This window comes from Patagioenas fasciata, chromosome 2 (genome assembly GCF_037038585.1).
Source record: "Patagioenas fasciata isolate bPatFas1 chromosome 2, bPatFas1.hap1, whole genome shotgun sequence".
Lineage (NCBI taxonomy): Eukaryota > Metazoa > Chordata > Aves > Columbiformes > Columbidae > Patagioenas > Patagioenas fasciata.
The window spans coordinates 140,632,308-140,657,358 of NC_092521.1; the positions used below are offsets into that span (position 1 = coordinate 140,632,308).

At 38.5% G+C, this 25,051-nt stretch overlaps 1 protein-coding gene and 1 long non-coding RNA gene across 2 annotated transcripts; one reads left to right on the plus strand and one right to left on the minus strand.

Annotated features, from left to right (window-relative positions):
- Nucleotides 1-286: 286 nt before the first annotated feature.
- On the minus strand, nt 287-20,600 carry LOC139827280 (uncharacterized). The gene is made up of 5 exons (XR_011737742.1): nt 20,389-20,600; nt 8,363-8,446; nt 7,015-7,165; nt 1,541-1,704; nt 287-1,192 (listed from the first exon to the last, which is right to left on the minus strand). It is a non-coding gene; the product is annotated as an uncharacterized lncRNA (long non-coding RNA).
- A 242-nt stretch (nt 20,601-20,842) lies between these two features.
- NDUFA4 (NDUFA4 mitochondrial complex associated) lies at nt 20,843-24,311 on the plus strand. The gene is made up of 4 exons (XM_065831262.2): nt 20,843-21,039; nt 21,692-21,780; nt 22,108-22,168; nt 24,087-24,311. Exons 1-4 carry the CDS (start codon nt 20,998-21,000, stop codon nt 24,141-24,143), a joined length of 249 nt encoding a protein of 82 aa, XP_065687334.1. The 5' UTR covers nt 20,843-20,997; the 3' UTR covers nt 24,144-24,311.
- The last annotated feature ends 740 nt before the right edge of the window (nt 24,312-25,051 follow it).

The following is a 25,051-nucleotide window of genomic DNA, read 5'->3' on the forward strand; positions in this document are numbered from 1 at the left end:
TTTCTGGGGCAGCCTGCAATGCTAGGACTATCCCAGTTTCTACCTACACAGTTCTGGCAAGAATAGGTGATCAAGCAGAAGTTAATTAATGGCTGCCTGCCCACCCCTGCTCCTCATCAGCACCTCACATTGCCCAACCACTCCTTCCTCCTTTGCTGTTTGTACTCTGTGCCCCTTAGCCCTTCTGTCTTCCTTGTCTCAAATCTTTCTTTTTATTCTTTCTCTAGTTTTTCCCCCTCTGAGGGAATGTTCACACTTTTATTTCTGAAAATAGCATGCACACATTTTTTGTTATCTTCTGTAGTCAGCTGGGATACTTCATACCTCAACAGAAAAAAAAAAAAACAAAACACAAACAAAACAAAACAAAACAAAAATGCAAACAATAAAATGAAAATAACTTGGAAGTACCTAAAATGTATTCACTGTTTCACTAAACTTCAGGGCACTACAAACAGGGAGTACCAACAAATCCTCCAGATTTAGTAATTAGTATTAAATAAAACATACAACATAGAAATTAACTAGAACTACCAGTGCATGTTTTGATCATCATTCTTTCAAGGTTTCTGGCTATTAAAACATCTATTAAAAGATTAGTCCCCCTTAGTAAATATTAACCTCCTTTAGTAGAGTCAGACTATTTCAAATAAGGGGAAAATAAGGAAGAATTCATGCACAAAATGAAAGAAGACCTCAGAGAGAATGTGTGATCCCTTATCTTCGCAAGGCCTTTGCCAATCTCAGCAGACAATCAAGGATGTTGAAAAGTTTAGTTGCCTTTTTAGTTGAAGAAATTAGGTATTACTGACACACTCCTGAGAGCTAGGCAACAGTAGTGACATTGTTATATCCATTAAATAGACTGTAAGTGTTGTCAGTTAAGCACCTTTAAGTACTACCCTCAGACACATACAAAAAATTATCTTAAAAGGTTATTTTTAGAGCAAAATTGTGTAAAGCTGAAATAGTATCACACATCTAGTATGAAAATGTCATGGTAGCTCCATCACTAACATAATAGCTAAAAAAAAAAGCCTAAAAATATTTCGGTATGTTGGGTCATGTCAAGCACGTCAGGTCTTTCAATCATCTCAGCATTCCAGCAGTTCTCTTCAGGACGAGCCTTCGGTGCACAGCCTGTTGCAAGAGTAGGTGCCTGAATCTCCATTTCAGTGCTGCTCTTCAAGTGCTGGAGAAAGAGACAAAAGAGTATCTTCTGACTGTACTTTTGCCCTAAGCAAAAAAAGAATCTTTGTTGTGGTTCTGTAAAGAGCATTTTAGGAGTTAAACAATAGCAAGTCAGTAGAGAATACAGCCACGCTCACATAAATTACTGTAAAATATCATTCTTATTTTAATTAAAGTGTTGACTTTTTAAGGAAAGAAATACAATAATACAACTTTTCCTTACCTAGTGAATAAACTCAAAAGTATATTTTTAACTCATCCATCAACTGTGAATGAAGAAGTAATAGTATGAAATCCTGGATCTATTTTTGTTCCTGTCAGTGAGCGAACAGTTAAAGCCATGACCTACCTGTCTGAATCCAAACAGCAAACTCTTTGTCCATCAAAACATCACCATCTGTAGCAGGCAGACCGACCTCTTCAAATATCTTTTTAAAGAGGATTGTTCCAGCTTTCACTCTTTAACTGTGCCATTACAGCAAGCACCTCTCTCAGTGATCTCTGCTCCTTTGTCTAGTATTATATGGTGAAATAGAAAGAGAAAAAGACTAAATCAGATGTCCTTGCTGTTTTAAATTACAAAGGGAGGAAATTCATTATCAATAGTCTCTGAACAATAGGGCTTTGAAATAATAACCTGCAGACTGCTACAAGGTCTGCTGCAGTCAAATGCTGCCGAGGAGCATTAAGATCGCAAAGGTTATGAAATATTAGAATTAGGGCTACCTATTTCTTTTGTTCTGTGTGAATTGTCATGCTAAGAAAGGTGGGTCTTTTTTTAGGATTAAGTAGAGATGGGCCCTTCTCCCACTTCTACTTGTTGCTACAGAATACAGTTGTTAAACCCAAGGATTAGGAAAGATAGATTTATGTATTTCTGTTGCAGTCTGGTCCCACGTAAGGTACCCGTGCTTATACAGATTCCCACAGGTGGCAGACTCCTGCCTTCCATACACTCTCTTCCCCATTCTGTGTCAAGTTCCAGTCCTGCAACCCCTTAATCAAACAGCTATTTTAACTTCAGAAAAAAATGTCATTTTGCAGATTTTTGTCAGCTCGAGCTTCGCAGAACTAAAACAGGGATCTTCACACCTTTACCCAGGCTCTATATACCTACGTCCTTTTCAGCCACTGAGACTACTCGCTGTCACTCATGTCCATATAAAGAACATCATCCTCACTCAGACCTTGCTGCAGATCCTACTGCTGAAAGATCCAATGCAAAACATACCTCACATGCAGATTTCCTATCTGGCCATTCAGCTAAAATTCTTGTCTAAGCTCATCTCCCTCCTGTTTTACATCAATATTCCCTTCTCTGGTTTTCAAAAATGCAGTTCTGATGTTGCCATATCTATTGTAATGGTTTTCCTCAGCTTCTACAATCAATGTTCCTTTTCCTTTTTTAACCCTCCAGTGAATTCTCCTCTGCTGCATCAGTCATACGTTTTTGGGGTTTGATTTCAGTACACTTCACAGATTACTCTTTATTTCGCCTGCCATTTCTTTACAGCAGGTGGCATTTGCCTTACAAATTTGTTTAACACAATGTATTGGCCTCCTGTTCTCTGTTAAATTTTCAGACAAATTTGTGTATGGTGGTTTGTTCTTATTTTTTTTTTTACCCAAGGATACTTCATATTAATACATGGGTTCCATGTATTAATAAATACATGAAAAATCAGTTAATTTTTCCTCTCAAAATACCCCTCTACCACCATGCTCCCAAAAAATGCTGTAAGGTCCAACAGATACTGTCTCACAGGTTACTTCTGCTTCCCTGCTATAGCTTTCTGTTTCTCATTCTGTGCTTGTATTTTTAGTACATTTGGGGCAGACTAAGGATTTCCATTTTTGTAGTGTATTTCTGTCTATGGTTTATTTCAGGTGTAGCAGAATTCTGACTCATGATTAAAGCTCCTAAACATAAAAGCTATAGAAAAGAAGGAATATTAGTAGTGTTTATCATGTGACTTTCAGATAGTGAGGTCATCAAGTAAGCCATATTCTTTTTGTTTGTAAAGTACGTATAATTTGGGCCACTGTATAAAGAAACAATTAATAATAACAGTTATGAAAGTATTAGACTACAGAGGTGCTGTATTGGTTCAAATTAAGGGTTTTATCTAGCCTAAGTGGACAATCAGAGAAAAGTATTTATGATACTATCTACTGATTTCCCAGCTTCCAATTATATTCAACTTTAGGAATGTCTTGATCCTGATGTGGTTTGTCCATTTAGTGGCCTGTAGATAATGAGTCTTTCTTCTTTCTTTTTCTTTTAAGAGCTTGTACATTCTCCCTCGTAACCCTTGTAGAGTTATGTATTAACGCAACATTATTTAGCACAGAATTCCACAGATTTACTACTGTACGTATGAAAACAACCTTCTTTTGTTTGTTTTGAACTTGGCTTCTCTCATCTTCTGCAATACCTCCCAAGGCAGCTCTTTTCCAGGCTGAAGAATGCCAGATGACACGGTCACTTCTGATAGCGTGACTGAGATAGACTTCCATTTCTCCAATGACCCTTTTTTTAAATTCCATTATTTTTCCAATCTTTATATGTAGCTTTTCTGTAATGAGAGGACAGCACTGAAATGGAGGTAAATAGTGTATATATTCCGCTGAATAATAATGTTTTCTGTTTTTTCTCTATACCTTTTCTAGTATTTTTTTTTTTCTTGGGAGGTGCAGTGAGCATTGACTGCACTGAACTGACACTTGCATAAAACTATCAGAATCCCAAGGCCTTGTTGCTAAGTGGAAACAGTCAACTCAAAGTCCCTCATTGTATGAGTGAAGCTAGGATTGCTTTTCCTCAGAAGCATCCATTTATTTACATTTATCTACACTATATTTCACTTCCTTTGCATTTATCTGTATTGATTTTAATCTGCAATTTTATTTTTTGCCCAGTTGAATAAGCTGTTACACCATTAGTAGTTAAACTGTTTCATACTTGAGTTCTTCAAGAGTTTTTGTGACAGTGGTGGTTTCCTAGTATATTATCAGAGCATTTTAATTTTTCTTTCTTATTATTTTATCGATAGCTGCTTCCACATTAACTTCAAATTCAGACAGATTGTCTGCTGAGCCCTTTTCCCTCCAGGAACAGCACTCTAGCTTGGGATTATCTTCATTTCTTCTCCACAGAAAATACTGATGGAAAGAATTAATCTTCCTCAGTACACATTTCATACAAATAATTTGCTGGCTCAATGAACGCTGGCATGTTTTTTGCTGTGTTTGAAATATGATTTAGTACCAATTTTGATTATTTTCTCATGTTGATTCTCAAATTATTTTTCCATTCTGCCTAATTGATCATATTTTTATATTTAATCTATTAGAGTTTATGATACTTTTTATTTTCTTGTTTTAAATACTGTCAAGGTTTTGATTGCGGGGTGACAATAAAACCGTGGCAGAGGTATTGTTAACCGCCTCTCCCCCCCTCTTCTCTTTGAGCCCCTCCCTCTCCCCGCTTCCCACTAAGGACAGGCAATTGGGAGGAGAAGGAGGACAGAGAGAAGAGAGTTGGAAAAATTAAAAATGTTTTACTAATGCTACTGATAAAATAGAGAAAAATAACACAAAATATACAAATCCAATCTTGAAAATCCTGGCAACTGTGGGGCCAGCACCCGAAGTCCTGGACTGGACTCTGTAGCCAACTGGAACGGGATTCAGTCTGTTGCTAGGCCTCAGTTCGCAGGGACGACTAGCAAGGTCCTCTCCTAATGTTGGCCATGAGAAAAAAGGGATAAGATCCTCGTGATGTCCCACTTTTATATGAAGTACGACGTGAATGGAATGGAATAGTTCAGTTGGTCCATTTCTGGTCACCTGTTTCTCGTTGCTGCTCTCGCAAGATGTACATCCATCCTTATCAGTCCAGCAAACTTGCATACCATTGCTATGTCTACCAAAACATCTATCTAGCTTTCAGGAAAGCAGCTAATATGAAAGCTTTAGCTGACAGGCAAATTCACTAAAAGAGAAACTTGTTTTTAACAAAACCAGGACAAATACAATTTGAAGGATTCCTTCCTGTTTACAGTAGCCTTCTGGACTTTGTTGGAAAGTGATTTTGGCTTCCTTTGCCATTTCCATAGGTGACAAGCACTAATGTTGTGATTCCAGTATAGTGTTCTCCAATAGCTCACATGCCTATGAGAATTTAATTCCTTGGACTATGCCTTTCAGATATCTTGTTAAGAAGCTTCCTCATTTTCTGTATGTCCCTTTTGAAGTAGGGCACTAGAAGTGTGGGTTTTTTGAGATTTGCTGCCTTTGTAGGAATGCTGAATAAGTACATGGTCACTGTTAGAGAAGAGCAATCAAGCAGTAAAGTTTTTATTAGATCCTGCTAGTTATTCAGTACAAAGTCAAGGTTTGTATTTCTGGACATGGGCTCACTAACCACTAGTTCCATGAGTCATTCATAATGTCTTAACATTTTAATCTCTGCTTATATCTCAGTGTCATGTTCATCCTGTCTGAGGGGAGGTAACAGAAGTCCCTAAGTACAACTGCTATATTCCTGATTTTTCACAAAATATTGCAGTCCATGTTGCCATCCTTTCTGGGTGGTTATTAGGAGATACCCAATATTATTATCTCCATCCAATTCAGGCCTGCAATTTCAATCCATTTCAGTGAGGTGGTTAGTTTGTTGATTTGATTTTGATTCCTTGAATGTATACATCTTTCCCCTGGGCACAGTTTATTTTGTTATCTCATGTATATTTTCTGTTCTGATATCACAGTATGCCACTGATTGTCTTCTTCCCACCAAGTATCCAATGTCAGCCATGTCATTTTTTTTTAAGTAAGGGAGGAAGTTCTTGTTCCTCCATCTTATTTCTTAAACTGCTAGCATTTGTCTATAAGCATCTGTACCTCTGTTTTTTTCCCATCTTGGGAACTCATTTAAATAATACTTGGTTTCCTGTTTCCTACCTGAGTATTTACATCCTTTGGCCAGTCCTACTGAACTTCTGAGCTTTTCTTTTCAGCGGTATCACCATTTCATAGCCATGTGTTCTTGCGCATTTGTGAGCTCTTTCAAAGTCTCCAGTTTAAATGCTCAGTTACGACTTAATAGACTTTAACTGTCAAATTTAAAATCACATAGGGTCATTCTTTGTTAGGGACCTGCACCAATGGGCTCTTCACCCCGCCTAGGGCAGTGTGGCTGTCAGTGCTCAAGACCAGCAGTGATGTGATGCAGCCCTGCGACCTTGGATCAGACTCTGGAGAAACAGCAGTGTGAGAAAGAGCCAGGAGAGGCCTTGCTGGGGGGGCTCTGCAGCTCTGGAGCTGCATTTAGACTCAGGTCTTACCTGTGGTGCCTGCCAGAACAACACTGTATTATTGCCTTGCCTGATCTTACCAGGATCTTGCCTGATCCTGGCTTAAGCGTAGACTTACCTCATCACTTTCTACCTGGCTGGTTACCAACACCAGACCTGCTCTGCTCTTCTTCTTTGGGCCTCAGCACTGTGCCCTCCCTGACTTGCTGCCAGCACCAGCTCCTCCACCCTCCCTTATGCAGCTGCTCCCTCTCGCAGCTCCCTGACACCTCATTCAGATGAATTTCAGATAGACTACTCCCTTTATTCTGAAACTGCATTCTTACACTATCCAATCAAGTTATTACAAATCTGTCTTTCCACGTCTTCCCATGCTCCCAAGGGGAGCAGGAAGCATTTCACAGAATACTACCATAGAAACCTTAGTATTAAGTTTCCTTCTTGTTTGCTTAAATGTTTTTACCTTTGTCAATAGCATTGGTGCACCACAACCAGTTACACCCACCAGGGCTCCTTTGGAGTCTATCCAGGCTCCCCGTGGGGGTTTGCCACCTGGTAGTTGCTGTGCAAGCTTGCAAGCTTCTCGGGGTCACAAACCCAGCCATCCATCAGTGCAACAGCAGATTCTTCCACCAGCGCAGCCTTTCTCTTCCTCGCTGTTGGAGAAAGAACGGATGTGAAATACACGCAAAGAATGTCATTCCATTCCCTTTTAATAATCAAGCCTCATTCCCTCTTAACAAGGTATGAAAAATGTGAACATAAGCCAGTGATTCCCACTGATTTCAGTGGGCTCTGGTTCAGGCTTTTAATGACACTGACTGATACACTTTTTCCAGATGCAGCCTTTCATCCATCAAGCCATTCTGTTGTTCTGAAAAAATCTGGGATGTAAAGAACATCTGCCACAATGAACATAAAAAGCACAGACCTGCTGTTACTACTGGGAAGTATTCTAAGGGCTTGGATTAAAAAAAAAAAAAAAAAAGTTAATTAATTTTACAAGAATAATTACTTTGAATGGAGTGTCAATGATCCTTCTCACATAAAGCTTTTCCAATAAAATCTTGTTTTGGTCTCACAGAGGACAAAAGATGCTTTATCTATGCTGACAAAAATCTTTGTGAATTGCTATAAAACAAATTCTACTGAAGGGCTTTCTATAGCTTACATTTAAATTCTATTTTGTTATTATCTGTAAACAAAAGAAGCTGAGCTGGCCTGCTTCGGATTTGTATGGAAAACTGTAATGAAAAAAAACAAAACAAACCAAACAAACAAACCCAGTAAGCAATAAAGAAAGGAAATAACTGCTTTTAATGTTCTCTGTTAAATGTTATTGTGACATTTAGGAATCAATTTTATTTTTCTAATATTCCTTATGTCACTGATTAGCACAAAGTGTAGCAAAGACGCAGAAGACATTTTATTATCATAGATTTTATAGAAATTAATCTGTTTTTAATCTGGTTTTGCCAAATTATGCAGGTTTTTTCTTGAAAAATTGCATTTTAAGAATTTGATCCAATTTAAGATCCAGTTTATTGCCCAAGACATATCAAGACATATATACATAGTTTTTGTTGTTTTTTAAAAGAGAAAAACAATCACTAAGACATGTCTGTGTTCAGGTACTCTTCTGGCAGCATATGGCAAAAATACTGGCACCTCGTCCGGAAAGTGCAGTGAGAACTGATAGATCTGATCTCACTCTATGGCTGGAGAGAAAACGGAGCACAGCAGAGGCCAGTCTCATGGCCCATGACCATCAATTGCTTGGCAAGAAGCACAAGTTCCTGAAAACAGAAGCGGGATGGTGAACTGATTTTGCAAGTCAGGAAAAGAGATTTTACCTTCTTAAGTGATGGTAGAGCCCCCAGAAGAGTCCCTGTTAGAACTGGACCTTCAGAAGTCTCTGTATAATTGTGTATAAGATGCTGTGAAATGAAAATTTCAAGGTATAAATGTTTATGAAATTATAGTGCTAATTTAATATTTTACTGGTCAATCTCAATTTCAAGTATTGCCTGAGAACTGGGATGAAATCCTGCAGCTGCAAGAATGCTGAAAAAGCAACAGATTTTCTTCCATGCTGTCCTATTGTTGAGCCAGATATTCCAAGTGATGACCTGTTCCATGGGAAAAAGAGAAACACTGACTTTTAAAATTGTTTTTTTATTTCTACATTATTTGAAACCCGTCCTGGCAGTACTCAGTTGTGGAGGGTTTAGTGGTAATGAGTGGAGAGGGAATCTACTGCAACTGTGATGGTTCATAAACCGGAGATCCTCAAGAAACTTGAACACCTCCAGTCCCAAACATGGGCAAGACTTCTAGTTAGAAGATTCTACTCCATCTTCCATGAAGATATTTTGTATGCTAAATATCATCCTATAGCGGTGAGCATTTTTATGCTTACACAGATTATGTATGCATATTACACTGTAACAATTATAGGAGGAAATTGCAGAAACCCTGTATTTAAATAATTTAACAGAAAATACACTAATTTTAGGAAATAATAGAGGAGATTTGAGAAGCTCATTTGTTACAGTGTCTGAAATTCAGCAGGTACAACATTCTGATGTTGAAGATGTACCTTTCTTTGTCCTCTTAAGTGTTTCACGATTTTTATCTTAATTCTAAAAGGACTGCTATCCTTTCCCCCTTCCTCATTCCCCTCCTCTTCCCATTCCCAGATGAGCAGAAGGGGAGAAGTTAGAGACCCTGGATTAAACTCTGTCCCTTCAATGGTTCTACTGGAAAGGAAAAGAAAACACAAATAAACTAATGAGTCTCTTGGGATTTTTCTCATCATATACAGAATGGGATACATTTCCAGATTGCTTTAAATATTTGTCAAACTCAGGAAATGCTCTAAAAATTAAAATATACAATTTTTTTTCAAGTGCACTGACATGATTATAACCTTTGCTTTTAGTTTTGCTTAATGAGAATGTCCAACCACAATGACGTCTCCCTAATCACAATGATGGCAGGGTGCAGTTGCATATGAAATCTGCCATCTTCCAGTCTCAATACCTGTACCAAATGTTGCAATTATTCAACAGTGAGCCAGATTAGCTTTTTGATCTGACAGAAATCTACCCTACCAGGAAGCCCGGTGGCTCCAAGACCAAGACCAAGTGCAAGCCAGGGGCAGGGTCACAGGGAGAGGAACACTGGGGAGAAGGGAAAGCAGACACGACTGCCTGGCCCACCAGCAGCCCACGTTAGACCAGGTGCGACACACGCAGCTGGCAGTGGCTGCATGATCCAGTAAGTCAGGCCTGTAGTAAGAGGGTACAATCTCATTGCCCCTCTCGCATTTGCTTCTCCTGGATGCTTTTTTGCAATCACACCCTTTATACATTAGCAACTAGCTGGAACTGATCCAGAGAGATTAAAACTTTTTGTCTCTTCTGCACAGCCTTATGCAAACTGGTGCTGGCACATGAGTAGCCAAGGGCAAAGGATGGATGAAACTGTCTCTCTGAGTAGCACTTTGGACTTTCTGTGAATTAAAATGACTGGGTAACCTTGGCCTTAGTGATTCACTACATCCTTTACTGTTCCATGTAATAAAACCATACCTGCTTGTGTTCTCACTACTATTTATTTGTATTCTGTGATTCAAGATGGCTCTCAAGAAGGAAAGATTTATGGAATCCACAGTACAGAGTCTTTTCTGTTGCCCTCAAATGCCTCTTCTCTCTCTTCCAGATTCCATGGTCATGAAACAGCATACCAGCAAGCTGATTTAAAAGAACTATGACCTTGAAAATCACACTTCTTCCCCTCCCAGATCAAATGGGAAAGCAAAGAGGGACAGATGGGGAACAAAAATTCCCACTGTCCTGATTTGTTTCTTTAGAAGATGCTGTGTGGATTATATCTTTTAAAACTCATTGCACTGGAATTTTCTGACTTTAAATCATACGAATCTTTTCACTTTGACCAAGTTTCAATCAAAGCTCATTTTACCCTACAAACAACTATACTGAATCCAAGTTTGATAAGACAGATTGTTCTTTCGAAGACATTTATTTTACTCAGAAAAATAATTAGTTCATCTCTAGATCGGCCTCCTTACATGATTTTTTTTTTTTTAATTAGCAATGATTCTGCTATGGAGAGCTTGTGTAAAACTTATCTCTTATGAGACGTATATTTGTCATGGGTTTTGCTTTTCGGAGCTCCAGCATTTTACATTATGCTTGCAAAAGGTATCAATTTTAAAATCTGTTCATTTCATCCACATCTGTTCTGCATTCCAAAGAGAAAAGACAAGAGTATTGTGTGCCTGACCACTTTAGTATTACTAAATTACCGATGTGTTTGTTAAGACAGCTCTTTCACACAAGTGTTCTGCTTATGTCTTCGTAAACAGGGATGGCAGCCTGAAGGAGCTGTTTCTTAAGGGCAAGTCCCAAAGAGGAAAAACAGATGGGCAAAGACAGCATCGATGGAGTAACAGCTCAAAGTGCACAAGCTTGTAAGTCAGTCAGGCAAAGAGGTTAGTGAAAGACAGGAATCAACTTTTTTGAACCAAGGATGTTCTGGAACAAGCAAGTAAACAAACAGAACATTCTGTTGTCTTTAATCTGATTTCTTGTGTGATGTAAGATGAAAACAGGATTTCACAGAAAAAAAAAATGAAAGTACTTTATGAAACTCCTTTTTAATTAAATTTCCTAACTCCTATGTTCTGACTGTTCTCAAAGAATATTTTTATGGCTTAGAACATATAAGAAAAAAAAATCAAGATATGCCTTAGTCTTCCCCTTCATGTCATTTTCACTTCAGTCTAGACTCTGCTCTTCAAATAAAATAAGGAATTCCTGTTCATAAGTCTTATTACATATATATATACTTCATACAATCACACAATGTGAATCTGACAGATATACTATATGTATTCTTCAAAGGAGAAAGATGGGCTCAGTCACACATCAAAACATGTTATCATCCCTCTCCCATAAATAAAATAACACAATTCCCTATATTTAAGTGAAAATGTATTTAAAGAAAAGATAATATGGGAATAGTACTTCTTTATACATAGTACATCACACAATTTTTAACAGACCAGAAGTTTTCAAAAAAAACACAAGTCAAGAGTAGACAAAACAGTTACTTTCATACACTTTTGACAAAGCATTTGTGATTTATTAAAGAGAGATCGTGGGATACTTTGTATTCTTAGAAAAAGAACCCTGAGTTTGGTACTGATTTAGATAAATGCCTATATTGATACCAAGTGGAAATGAGAAGCTGCTCAAAGGACTCGGGGTGATTAAAGTTCCCACTTTTCTCAGGGGTAACAAAGAGTTCACAGTCATTCTGTGAAAAATATCATTTCTCAAAATTTGTGGCAGATAAATTAGAGTACAATGCAGCACTTGGATCTGCATACAGGATGAAACATGGTCTATCTCCTTTCTTTTAAGAGTACAGTATATTTATTTAGTGGCTAATACACAGAAAAGAGACAAGCTGGGACTGGATTTCATATTCTCCTCCAGTGGAAATTATCTGCATAAAGTACTAACGATTCATGTTAATGTGATAGTTTGAGATATTGTAATTGTAAAAGGGTGATTGCTTGGAGATCCACTACTTGCTTCCTTACCAGAACCTGACACTATGCCCTTCTGAGCAGATTTTGTTGATGTCTAAATTGCACTTCAGTTGGCTGTCGTGGGGGAGTGATTTAGGATTTTGGAGGAGGTTCAGTGCATCCACCACAGTGGCAGCCAGGAAAAGGTTTAAACAACTGCCAAGATAGCCATAGTTTATCCTCAGTTATAAATGCCACTGTCTGCAAAATCAGGCTGCTTACAAAACTGATCAGCCCTCACAGTGTCTGACATCACAGCCCTCGTAGAAGGAACCCCAAGACTAATGTTTTTTCACAGAATGAACCATGGGAGAATATAAAGAAACAGATATTGTACATGTTCAGCACAAAGTGTCCAGGTCTTAGCAGGTTCATACCAGGATACTGCAGGTATCTTGGTTTTGCTCTGCAGGGTGATGAAAGCATGAGGTTTACCCAGTAACACCTTCTGAAATGCAACTGAAATCCACCCCTGTGCACCAGCCTGTATCTCCAGTGACTTTGGCAGGGGCCAAGGATGACACCCTGAGTGATTTTTTCTAGCTCTACTTTAGATGGCCCCTGGGAGCCATCTGTATCTTCCTACTGATTTCAGAAGGTAGACTTGCTTAAACTAATCCCCCAACTTTTGTATTTCTCAAGGTTTATGAAATGTATCGCCCCCCAAGCACTGTCATTCACTGAGGTAAAAGCAAAACACATTCTACATTCATGCTTTTCAGATGGCGGTGTGTTACCCAATAGTGTCAGGATCTGCAATATAATTCAAAGACTCCTAAAGTAATCAATAATAGTTCTGTCACCTAGTATTAGCAGCTGGATTGATGTGTCTCTTCTTGCTGCAATGCATAAAACATTGTGGATTTCTGAACCTCCTGCAAAACATTCTTTTGCAATTTCTATTCAGTAGACCTTTCTACTTTGCAAACATTAACCTTCCTCTAGAAACTACAGCAGAGAGGCAAATGATGTTCTCTCTGGAAACTACATGAATAACATTCTTACTTCCAAAATAGCAGTATCTGCCTCCTGTTCATAAATCGCAAGAATCCCTCTTTACCCTTTCCATAAAGAAACCAAAAGAATATGACTCATGTTAGTGGAAGACAAATGAGATTTTCTCAAGCCTAGGTTTCTGGAAAATAGCTTGATCAGAATTATGTCTAATCCTGTCCTCTAAAGGCTCTATCACCGTCTTAAATGAGAACAAGTTTTGGCTTATTGAAACTGTTAGATTTGGAAGCCTTATTCTTTCCATAGATTGTTTCCATTAAAATATTGACATTCTCCATTAAAGAAAAAAAAATCAGAAAAACAAATTAGAATACATAATCTATTTATGTTTTTTTAACTGTGTAATCCTTTGTTGACACAGCTTGTGCAGATAATGCCACAGCACTAAGACTATCCTTTGTAAACACATGCTGTTTTCATGTTTCTTTGTTAACATTATATTGTAATCTTTAATGTTTGGAATACATAGTGAACATGAGGCCTCATATATTATTCCCTACAGCTGTTGCACAGTCAATTGTACTTTTTTTTTTTTTTTTTTTTTTTTACATTTCAAAAGCTGCCTATATGCAGCTTGCTCTGTTCTCAGACTGTCTGCTTGAGTCACTCCTGTGGCAGCTGCATCAGTCTCTGCTAAGCAGCAATATGTCCTGGAAAGTGCTGTCAATACCAAGTTATTCTTTTCTAGTAAAGGAGAAAAGCTTTACTCATAGGGAAAACTTCTAACAGATTTTTTAGAAATAATTAGCCAAGACCTGGTGAGATATAATAGGTTTTGGTAGCATGAACCTGTCTGTCAGGACAGCCCTGGAAATCCATTACTGTTATCAGTCAGTGTAGATTCCAGGAATAAAAAAAATGCATCTGAGGTTTCAGTAAACTTAGGTAAAACTATCAACAAACAAAAGATTAATCAAAGGCTAAGTTAAATTTTGTACATCAGAGCAGAAAACATGTAAGGATTTCTATTTCTTCACCAGCAGATGTAAAAGAAACAGCATAGAATGCTCCTGGAAGCATATTTCAAGTGCGCTTCTCCCTTCTCCATAGCTGAAACTCAAAAGCATCCTTTAACCTCCCTTCTCAAGATGAAAGATCAAAAGCCTTAAGACAATTAAAGGCATCAGAAACAGGAGGACTTTTGTCTCTCACAAGTTGTTATATTTGAAGCAGCACTTAGTTATAAACAGTTCCAGGTACCAGTCCTACTTATATTTTTAGTGAAATTTTGACTTTCTATTGAGCCATTAAACTTATATTTTATTTATAGAGTCCAGATAGTTTTTCAAATTAAACACAAGAGCATCTTACAGGGAAATAGCATCTATGGATGCAATCACAGGAAAGATATTACCTGTAAAAGGGCGCTGAATCAGCATAGTTTTCAGGGGAATCATTCCAATAACTTCTTGTGGTCCTTCTGGTCAAGTTCAAGCCTTCCAGGTGGGTGCAAGCTTTGTGGGGTCTGTACTTTCGCATCCTAACATTCGGCAAATTATATAATTTAAAACAAAATATATTTTGAACACAAAGACCAGCTGTTTCATTTACTCTCTTGAACCTATAGAGTAAGCAGGGACCACAACTGAGTTTCTTTTATGTATTTGATTCTCAGCTCTTCTCTCTTTGCCATGTCATTCTCTTTCTTGCTTCCTGTTCCTAATACTTATGGAATGATATTACATTAAAAAAAAACTATGCATTTTATAAATGTTGGTATTTAAAACCTGAATATTTTCATGTATTCTGCAATGTCTTATTACTCTTACACATCTCTATTTCTGTTTTTCTGCCATAACTACTGAAGTCTTTCAGGTGAAATGTTTTATTTTCAGCAGGCTAAGAAGAACTCTTGCTGGTGACAGATGCGATAGCCTGTTTGCTCCTGCAGGATCTGTTACCTGAGGTGCTTCCCACTGTCAGCCCATGCTGCTCCAAAATCTCTAAAGAAATTGAATTGAGCCAGATTTCAGACTGTTAACTGACAGGTAAAAAAAGTCAATATTCCATTATGAACAACCCCTGTAGCCACCTGGTTCTCCGCGAAATATACACTTTAGTAGGTCTTCTATGGAAGGAATGAATAAGAGCATTTTTATGCTAAGAAATAGAATCATAGAATGGTTTGGGTTGGAAGGGACTTTCAAAGGTCATCTACTCCAGCCCCCCTGCCATGAGCAGGGACATCTTCACCCAGATCAGGCTGCTCAGAGTCTCATCCACCCTGGATTTGAATGTTTCCAATGTCCTGCCCAGTTATTCTTTTTGTACTCTGTATGGACAAACAAAGAACTTGCCTCTAGATTTTTTTATGCAGTTTCACTAATAACCACTTATGACAGCTGAGGAACTAGGATTTTATAAAAATTGTGTTCAAGGACAACATTTTAAATTCTTGTAAATATATCCACATTTTGCCAGAAGATGCTGAAATTCAGGAAAGAAAGATTAAGGAAATCCTTGCTTCATTTTATTACTGGTAATCTCACTTTTGCTAAATTGCACATATTCACTCTCTTTGTATAAAGAGCGTATATTTTGAAGCAAGTTCTTAAAAGTAAGGATTTACTTGCTTTAAAGTAATTATAACTACTACAGCAGTTTATATAGCTCTACACTTAATAAAAGTGTAATGCAACAGGAGTTCTGTACATTAGGGCTAATATCTTTAGGTTTACAAATTGCACTGTAAATATTCAGGACACAATTTGTAATATAAATGAATAATCGTAAGTTATGTCCATAAATCCAAGTCAACTAAAAAAAAGTTTTTCTGTCTTAATATGAAGAGAGTATTATCCTTGACTTGCTGAGCAGATTACAAACTCTAGGAAACTATTCTTCCCTTAGTAATAGAATATACAGTCACCAAGTTTTTTTTTTTTCCAGATCTCTAGCACCCCTACTTAAGAAATTTTGCTTATATGGTTGCTATCAGGTTATGCTGCATAACATGTCTTTATATAAACTTGTTTAAACTGAAATTGGGTATTTTTAAAAATAAAATAATTATTTATAATGCTAAGATTATTGTGCATTTTTAGTTAGATGTATGGAGACAATCTTTCTCAAACTGTACTTTTGATGGACAAAAGTGAGAGATGTAGAATATTTCTGTACCATATATTTCAATACCAACTGTTACTCATTTCTACTGTTATTGCCTTCATGTTTTGTTAGTATCCAAGATTTCCAGTAGCTGTTTTCCTTTCATCATAGTTCTCTTAAATGCTACACATGCTTTTGTTGCAGTTTAAAACAAAATATCTGCTCTATATCTGTAATTTTTTCTTTCAAATATTTTTGTTTGTAAACATAACGTTTGACACACTGAAATGCTTAGACTTTTTTTTTTTTCCAGATCTGTTATAATATTTATGATGTTTACACTTACAGGAAGATTTTATCACAAGGTGCTATGTTACTGCCCCTACACATTTACCTCAGTCCCTCAAGTTCCCTTACTGCCCTTAGACCAGGGATACAAGAATAGAATATGCTGCCATTCCATTTTACAGTGTTAAAACCAAACAAAAGTCAGATTTTCAGAAAGATGTAAACATACTCCTCCAAATGGGTTTGGCTGAGGGTGCGTACATACACCCTGTTGTGCTCTTGCTCCCCACTAACTGCAGAGAAAGGAATAGAAGGACTTAAAACAGAGGAAACAGACACACAAGTGGGAAAAAGAAGACACAAAAAAAAAATCACAAACAAAAACCAAACACCAAACAATGATGACAAAACAAAAAAACAGACAAAAAATAAAACAAACCAAAAAAAAAAAAAAACAACCAAACCCAAACAACAAACCACACACACGAAAAATCATCACAAAGGTCCCTGTGTATTTGTTGCATGTAATTCAGGGTTTACATTTAAATTTTTACTTTTTAAATACATTTTTGCTCTCCTAGAATTCCTTTTCCCTGCTAAGAACTACTTTTAAAAGTCTATGCCTTTTTACCGAAACTGCTATGTCCTAAAGGAAATCCTGTTTATATATAGTTCTGATTAATAGAGAAATGTCCTTGATGAAATACGACAATTCACAATGAGTTTAGTTTCTTGGTCTATGACCAATCGGAACATCTCAAGAATCTAGTAGTCTTTCCTATTTTCCTCCAATTAAAATACGTAACTTCAAAGTCACTATAATTATGTCTCTGTTGATTTTTTAAAAAACAACTGATTCTGTCAAACCTTAGGAGTGCGATTCTTCAGGTAACCTCTGATTTTATTATGACTTCATATTCCTGTTCTTCTGGAGATTGCTCTTAATATTAAAAAAAATAATCAAAACAGAAGTGCACCATAACTGTTAAACAGAGTAGAAATATGTGGCTTTGTGATTAATAATAACAGGGAAGGTTTGGGGAAGGAAGGCTTTAGAAACAGGAAGGTCACCAAATATGAAACAAAGCGTTTGGAATAAAAGGAAGTTTCTGAAACCAAAAGCTCAAATAAGCCTAAGGATAGAAACAGGATATTATAGCAATCAAAGAAGGACAAGTGAGAGACAGAAGGCATGAGGTGAGGCTGTACAGGAGAACAAAAGAAAAGAGATAAAAATAAATGATAAAGCACCCGAATAACCTGAGGACTTGATTTTCAGCAGTGCTTAGTACTACCACAAATCTAGCCCCTTAGTTCTTAATGGACCAGTTTATCACAAAACCTTGCCAAAATAACTGAAGGATTTATGGATTCACTTATTTAAAAAGCAGAAAACTACACAAAAATAACTTTATCAGAATAAAATAAGTGACTAGTCTAACTAAAGCATCATAAATTGTCAGGTGTGAACACAAAGACACCAAATTTTAAGAGGAAATAAATATGTTCTAAGCGACAGGTAGAATAGTGATAAAATTCTCTATATGGTGTTCACCCTTTTTAAGGGAATAGAAGGATTCTTGATGAGTAATAGAAAATTGTTAGTCTTGAAGTATGGTCAATATATTTAAACATTACTACAAATTAACATATACAATTGAAATAACTACAGCGTAGTTCAAGCACACACACATGGCAGCCAAGTGGGTATTTCTAGGACACAGATCCACCATCAAAACACCAGGAGGTGGCTTGAGTTCATTCAGAATTTCACCAAGCCAAGCAAATGAGAGATTGCATTTTTAGCAACGCTTGCACTAGGTGTACTCTGAGAACATTAACTCACAATTTCTAAAATTATAACCAAAAAAAAAATCTGTTTTCTGTTTGTTTTCACTTTTTTTGTGTGTGTGTGAAATTCACTAACATACACAGAAGTCCAAGTAACATAAATAATAAGACATGTATATGAACATAAACCAGCTGAGCCATACAGGCAATAAAAGCTGATGTTAAATTTATGAATTTTTTTTTATAAAAATTTATGAAAGCTCATAAAATGCTTGAAAAATTTTGCAAATCAGGTACTATGCCTCTGCTTAAATTCATAAAAGCCCAAGAAACCAACAAAAGTATAAGTCATTGGAAATAAATACATACTGAAAAGCATTTAAAAAAATGATGTATTTCTTAAAAATAGGTGTCCATGATTTGCCTAGTAGAAACAATGTGTGCTGACAGTCTTCCCTTAGTAGTGTAGAAATAGGCTACTCAAAGTCTCTGAATTTCAGCTGCTTACATCAGCTGTGCGGAAGAAAGCAGAGTGTTCCAATCTGAGGTGAATTTTGCTGAGCAGCCACACTGGTTACTGTTTATCCATCCACCCTGTGGCCTCCCCCTGATCACCCTGCAGCTGCTGCGGCAACTGTTATTGCCTGGGATCCAAATATGTGGTGAAAAGTTCAACTGCTCTGCTAGAGGGTGAACAGTGTAACCTTCCAAGTTACTCTTGGAGGTTTCAGGTGTTTCTCTCTTATAAAAGAAATAGCAATGATACTATTATTTTCTATACTTTTAACTGCATGGACAAATTGCTCTCTTCATTTGGAAAAAATGAAAAAATGCTGTCCCTATGACACAATGTATAATGAAACAATTAACAGGATCTTGGAGTACACCCAACTATGCTCCTTTCTGTTTGTGAACTCTGAAACAAATGAGGGAGATGAGAAGACAGTCTATGGAACTAGAACGTGAAATAGAAGACGTCAGTTTGCTTAAAACATATATTCTCTGTCATTTAATTCTATTTTACTTCAAAAATTTACTTTGATATGTATACACACAAAATATAAGCATTCATGTAAAGTTACTCTGCTTGTAACCTGGGAACAGGGTTCTTTTTTTCTTAGGTTCGCAGCAGCGTGCTGATATGCCCTCTACCTAAAGCTGAGTTTCTTAATGACTGGGTGCAAATAAAATTACCTTTTGCATCGCTTTTTTGTAAAAGAAATCATACAAAGTGGCTGGTGATCCTACCCAAAAAGAGGCACTAGGTTCGCAGTTCTGTATAAAGTAAGATATAAGGCAATGGAGACTGCCGTAGCAAAGGACTTAGTATTATACATTAAGGAGCTCCACTGTTCATTTCTAATTACCTAACAGGGAAAATAATGAAATCCAACCCAACCTCGGCAAAAATATGTAACATTTCATACCCTGGGCCAAAAATAATTTTTCATTGTGAATCACGTGTATATTACACACAAAAATCACAGAATCACAGAATGTTAGGGATTAGAAGGGACCTCAAAAGATCATCCAGTCCAATCCCCCTGCTGGAGCAGGAACACCCAGATGAGGTTACACAGCAATGTGTCCAAGTGGGTTTTGAATGTCTCCAGAGTAGGAGACTCCACAACCCCCCTGGGCAGCCTGTTCCAGTGTTCTGTTACCTTTACTGAGAAGTTGTTTCTTCTCAAATTTAAGTGGAACCTCTTGTGTTCCAGTTTGAACCCATTACCCCTTGTCCTACTGTTGGCTGTCACCAAGAAGAGCCTGGCTCCATCCTTGTGACACTCACCCTTTATATATTTATAAACATTAATGAGGTCACCCCTCAGTCTCCTCCAAGCTAAAGAGCCCCAGCTCCGTCAGCCTTTCCTCATAAGGGAGATGCTCCACTCCCTTAATCATTTTTGTGGCTCTACACTGGACTCTCTCCAGCAGTTCCCTGTCCTTCTTGAACTGGGGGGCCCAGAACTGGACACAATATTCCAGGTATCTCTCAACGTTATGTATACACCTAACTTGCACTACCTTTATTCTAGTAGCACAATTAGCTTGGCAGTTTCATTGTGAGTTTCACTCGTTATTTTTCCAAGAAAACGAAACCCTAACTCCTCGAACCTTTAACACAGGTGACGTGAGGTTCCCCTCGCAGAAAATAAGGTGAACGCGGGTGTCCGTCTGTGCACCCGCACGCCGCCGCACACATCCAGGACAACCCCGGTACGTGGCAGGTGCTCACCAGGGGGACCTACGGCGGCTCCCGGCCCCGTCTGCGCAGGAGCGGCTGCGAGGTGGTGACAAGAAACCCCCGGCAGCAGCCCCCTAGGCCCCGCTGCCCCGAGCGCAGGCGCTGCCCGCTCCGCTCCAGCGCCAGGCGGGGCGGGGCCAAGCGGCGTTGGCGCCTGCCCGGCGCGCCCCTGCGGAGGGGGCTCGGGGTGTCCGGCCAGGTGCCTGCTCCCCGAGCGGCGCTCACGGCCCGGCCGGCTGGGGGCCGCGCTAACGCTGGAGCTGCGAGGGCTGGGGCGCTCGGCGCTGTTGGCGCGGGGCGCCGGCCAAGGGCGAGGCGCGGCGGAGAGCGAACAGGCAAACGCCGGAGCTGCTACATCCGGGCCGCGGCGTTGGGCACCTGCCGCGCCGGGGGCCTCGGGTGACATTGGGCCTCGGCGGCTGCAGGACGGGACCGGAGCCTGGGGGAACCTGAGACCTTCGCCTGCGCCCGCTGCCGTCATGTTCCGCCTCATCCTCACCCATGCCAAGAAGCACCCCAGTGTGAGTACCCGCTGGCGCGGGGACTGCGGAGCCTGGGGGCTGCGGAGCCTGGGCCCAGCGGGCCCCCGCCCTGCGCCCTCCGTGGATGGCGGTTAGTGCCCCCGGCCCCGCCGGCCGACCCCGCCTCACTCTTCCGTGTCCTTTCCTTCTCGGGTGGGCCGGGGCTGGTGGCCTGCAAGCAGGTCAGGGCACATCGTTGAGACACGGCCAAATCCGCTTTTCCTTTAGGATGTGCGGACCTTTTGTGCTGCAGCAGCGAGGCTGGAAGCGGCTCTTCCCATCGTCGTGCTCATCTCCTTCTCTACACCTCCCACCCCCATTTTCCTGCCTTATCGTGGGGATACAGATAGTAGGGGCTGTTCTGGTCATTCGAGTGACTGATCTTTGTTTCTCAGAAACATACTGTTGTGGAACGTTGGGTTGTTGTGCTTCTGGCAGTATTTTTTTTTCATGTCTGCATCTTCATAGCCACTAGTTTATCTCTGACCCCAGGGATGTCAGTACAGGGAGCTGTTGTCAGGGACCATGCATCATGTCTCAAAGTGTGTGAGCTTGTTCTTTGGTTTGTCGTTACTGTAGTTAGGAATGCTATGTAATAATACTATTTTGTTATATTGTGGTATAACATTTAATTTCATTGGTTTTGTTCTAGTTGATCCCTCTGTTTGTGATCATTGGATCTGGAGGTGTTGGCGCAGGCCTGTATCTCTTGCGTTTGGCGACAGTTAACCCTGATGTCTGGTATGTATAGAATAATTTACAGCACACAGTTGTCTTGCTACATATATTGAAGTAAATCTTACTGCCTTGGTTTTTATGCTTCTGAAGACCTTAATGTCTTGTTGCAATATCACTATCACTAAGTGCATGGAGATTTCCTTGATTTGGACATTGTTTGTTTACCATTTGATACTTACAGATTTCTGGCAAAGGACTGTGTCTTTTTCTGTGGAAACTTGCCTGCATGGGTGACTCTCTATGGCCTAATAACCCCAGTACACATATAAATTTTATTTGTTTTGGAGGTAGTGTGAGTCCCTTAATACCTTCTTGCATTTCTCTCAACAGCTGGGACAAGAAAAATAATCCGGAACCTTGGAACAAACTGTCTCCCACTGACCAGTACAAGGTAAAATAAAAATTACAAATGTTTAGGAATCATAGTGTCAAAGGTATTGCCTGCTGCTTTAGAACGTTTGGGGTATTGGAAAGTAGCTGAATGAGTGGTGTATTTTCTCTGCCGTGTGATATTTGTCTCTTGAACTCAGAGTAGAGAGAGCTGAGTTTGATATTTCAGACTTTCCTGAGCTGGTTGTTAACGAGGTGAAAGGAATCTATACAGAAGCAGTCATATATATTGCACTGTAAGAAAAAAGAATTTTATGTGGGAGAAAGAATATACTAGCTCGTAATATTTGGAAATAAACTACAGGGAGAAGGACATAAACTTGTAAGTTCTCAACTAAAGCTTTTTAACCTCTGAACTATTGGACTTAGGAGAAGCAAAGCAGGACAATGTTAGTGTTTAACATAAACACTAATTCAGTTTTACTGGTGGTTGTTTGAAAACAAAACAATTGTCTGTAAGTAACTGAATGCAATTGAAATATTCTTGAAGTAGTATTCAAGTTATTTCATTGAACTAATGAGGAAGCGTACAAAAATGTGTAAAACATTTGGTAGTTTAGACAAATATCAAGTTTTATTAAAATAGTATTTCGGTAGATTCCAGTTAAGAATATTTTAAGATTATCCTCAAACTACTAAAAAAGCAAGCCTGCTATGTTTTTCAAAACTAGTATCTGTTTAGTACCATATCTTACTATTCTAATAATTGAAATAAGCAAAAAAAGCACACTCCAAAAATATATGTTGTAGTTCCCTTAAAGGTCTAAGAAGAACATAATACTTTGTTTTCATTGCTGCTTCTGGGATGTTGCCCTTTCTTAAATATCTAAAAGAGGAAAATTCAACACACCGTGCAGCACAAATTCTTTAAAAGAGTGCATGCCTTGTGTAGCATTCCCTTTCTGTCTTAGCATGCAAACACAACCTCAGGCTTTACCATATTTGGGTGTGTGTATCACTGGGGCTGTTTTTCCAAATCCGTACTGTGGGAAATGGAAAGACAGATACTCTACATTGAGGATGTCTGTTCAGTAAAAACCTCTTATATAAAAAATCTTAGCTGTTGATGCAATTTTTTTTTTTTTTTTTTTGTATACTGCTTTGTGTCATGTCAATTTCCTCAGTCTTCCCAAAGAAAAAAGTCATAGACCTGTGATCATTACTGTAGGAGTTGCAATTTGTTGCAATTGGAATGTGCTGTAGGCTGTTTTCTTTTCTCTGAGAAAGTTAAAAAAAAAATGGGCATAATTGAACATAACCAAGCTAATAGATAAATATTTGCTTTATATCAAGTCAGACTGGGATACCAAAATATGCTTTTAGTCTAAATTCATTGTCCTCAGTGATTATTTAGGCTGTTTTGAATTGCGTGTAATACGATCCAACTTTATTAATGTAAACTGAGAGTGTGAAAGGATCTATTCTTACTCTGCTTCCTCTTTGTCATACCTTGCACTTACAGATACAGCTACTTAACCCAAACTTAGCTTTTGCAGCACTGTTCTGAATGTTCCTTTGTGACACTCTTCACATACACCATGCTTTTGTGCCGCTTGGTAAGCTAGGTGTTGCCCTGTGTGTACAGGAGCACATGGATTTGGGGCAAAAAGGATAAACTCAGTAGTACTGTAAGAGGTTCATGTGAATGGACTCTTAATTCTATGGATTAAAGAAGAAACACTGTGGGTTTTCTCTGGTTGTAGACATGAGCACTGCCTCATTTTAAATGCAGAGGTTCTAATAGTTTATGCAGAATGAAGATAACAAAGTTATTGCTCTTCAGACTCTGTATTTATTATTGTCTAATGTACAGACTCAAACTATGATTTCAGTTTCCTGAGTTTAAATAACGTGTGTGTTTTAGTAAATACCATGGAAAATGGATAGGCAAGATTCTTACTCGTTTTTTTCCCCCCTAGTTCTACTCGGTTAACGTAGACTACAGTAAACTGAAAAAGGACCGTCCTGACTTCTAAACAACACGCTCATCTCTGTAAGCTGCACAGAAAGGTCTTCCGGAAGCCGTCCGCACAGTTGTCACGCATAAGCATCCAGGAAATTATCAAACTTGCCTCATGCTGCACTTGGTCATGTTCTGAGTTCTGAGTGTTCTGAAGAGGCTTAATAAATGCCTGAAACTTGAAGTGTCTGCTCTTTAATTTTACAAAATGAGAATATCCTCCTAGTAACAGTTTGTTGTATGATAAGTCAGATAGTAAGCGAAAGCCAATTCGTGTTTCCTCAACAAGAAATAAAAGTTGTCTTGATGGGCTTTATACTCAGCCGCTTGACTCTAGAGAAATAATTGCATGTTCATGCAGTATATCAAACTACAAGAACTTGAAAGCACGTATTTACGTTTATATGTTTATGGTTGGTTTTTTTAATTGCACCTGAATATTTCTGCTTGACCACTTTAAGAAGTTTTGGTAACAGACAAGTCAATGCTAACAAATCATTGTCCAACAAGGAAGCAACAGATGTTGCCATATGTTGCTGGAGGGAAGGATAAAAAAAAAAAACAAGCTCTCTGCAAAGGATTTCTGTTTTTTTTTTTTAAATCATAAACAGTTTGATAGTAAACAAGAAGACAATCTTAAGTATTTAAAAAAATAACATTCTAGGGACATATTCAAGTTTTCCTGTTGATCATACTTTTAAGGAAGGGAAGCACACAGCAGAACAGGGTACAGGATTCAAAAAATAAGTAGATTTTCATGTAAAAGCAAAAATATATTTCACCAAGGGCAAATTCTCATACTTCAGTACTTGGCTGAGTCTTGCTATGGGAATACAAAACCAAAATATTTTTGCAAGTCTGTAACTTACGGTGGGTTCTTTGTTCTTTTTTGTGAACATCTGGTATTTCCCTGGGTAAGGCATA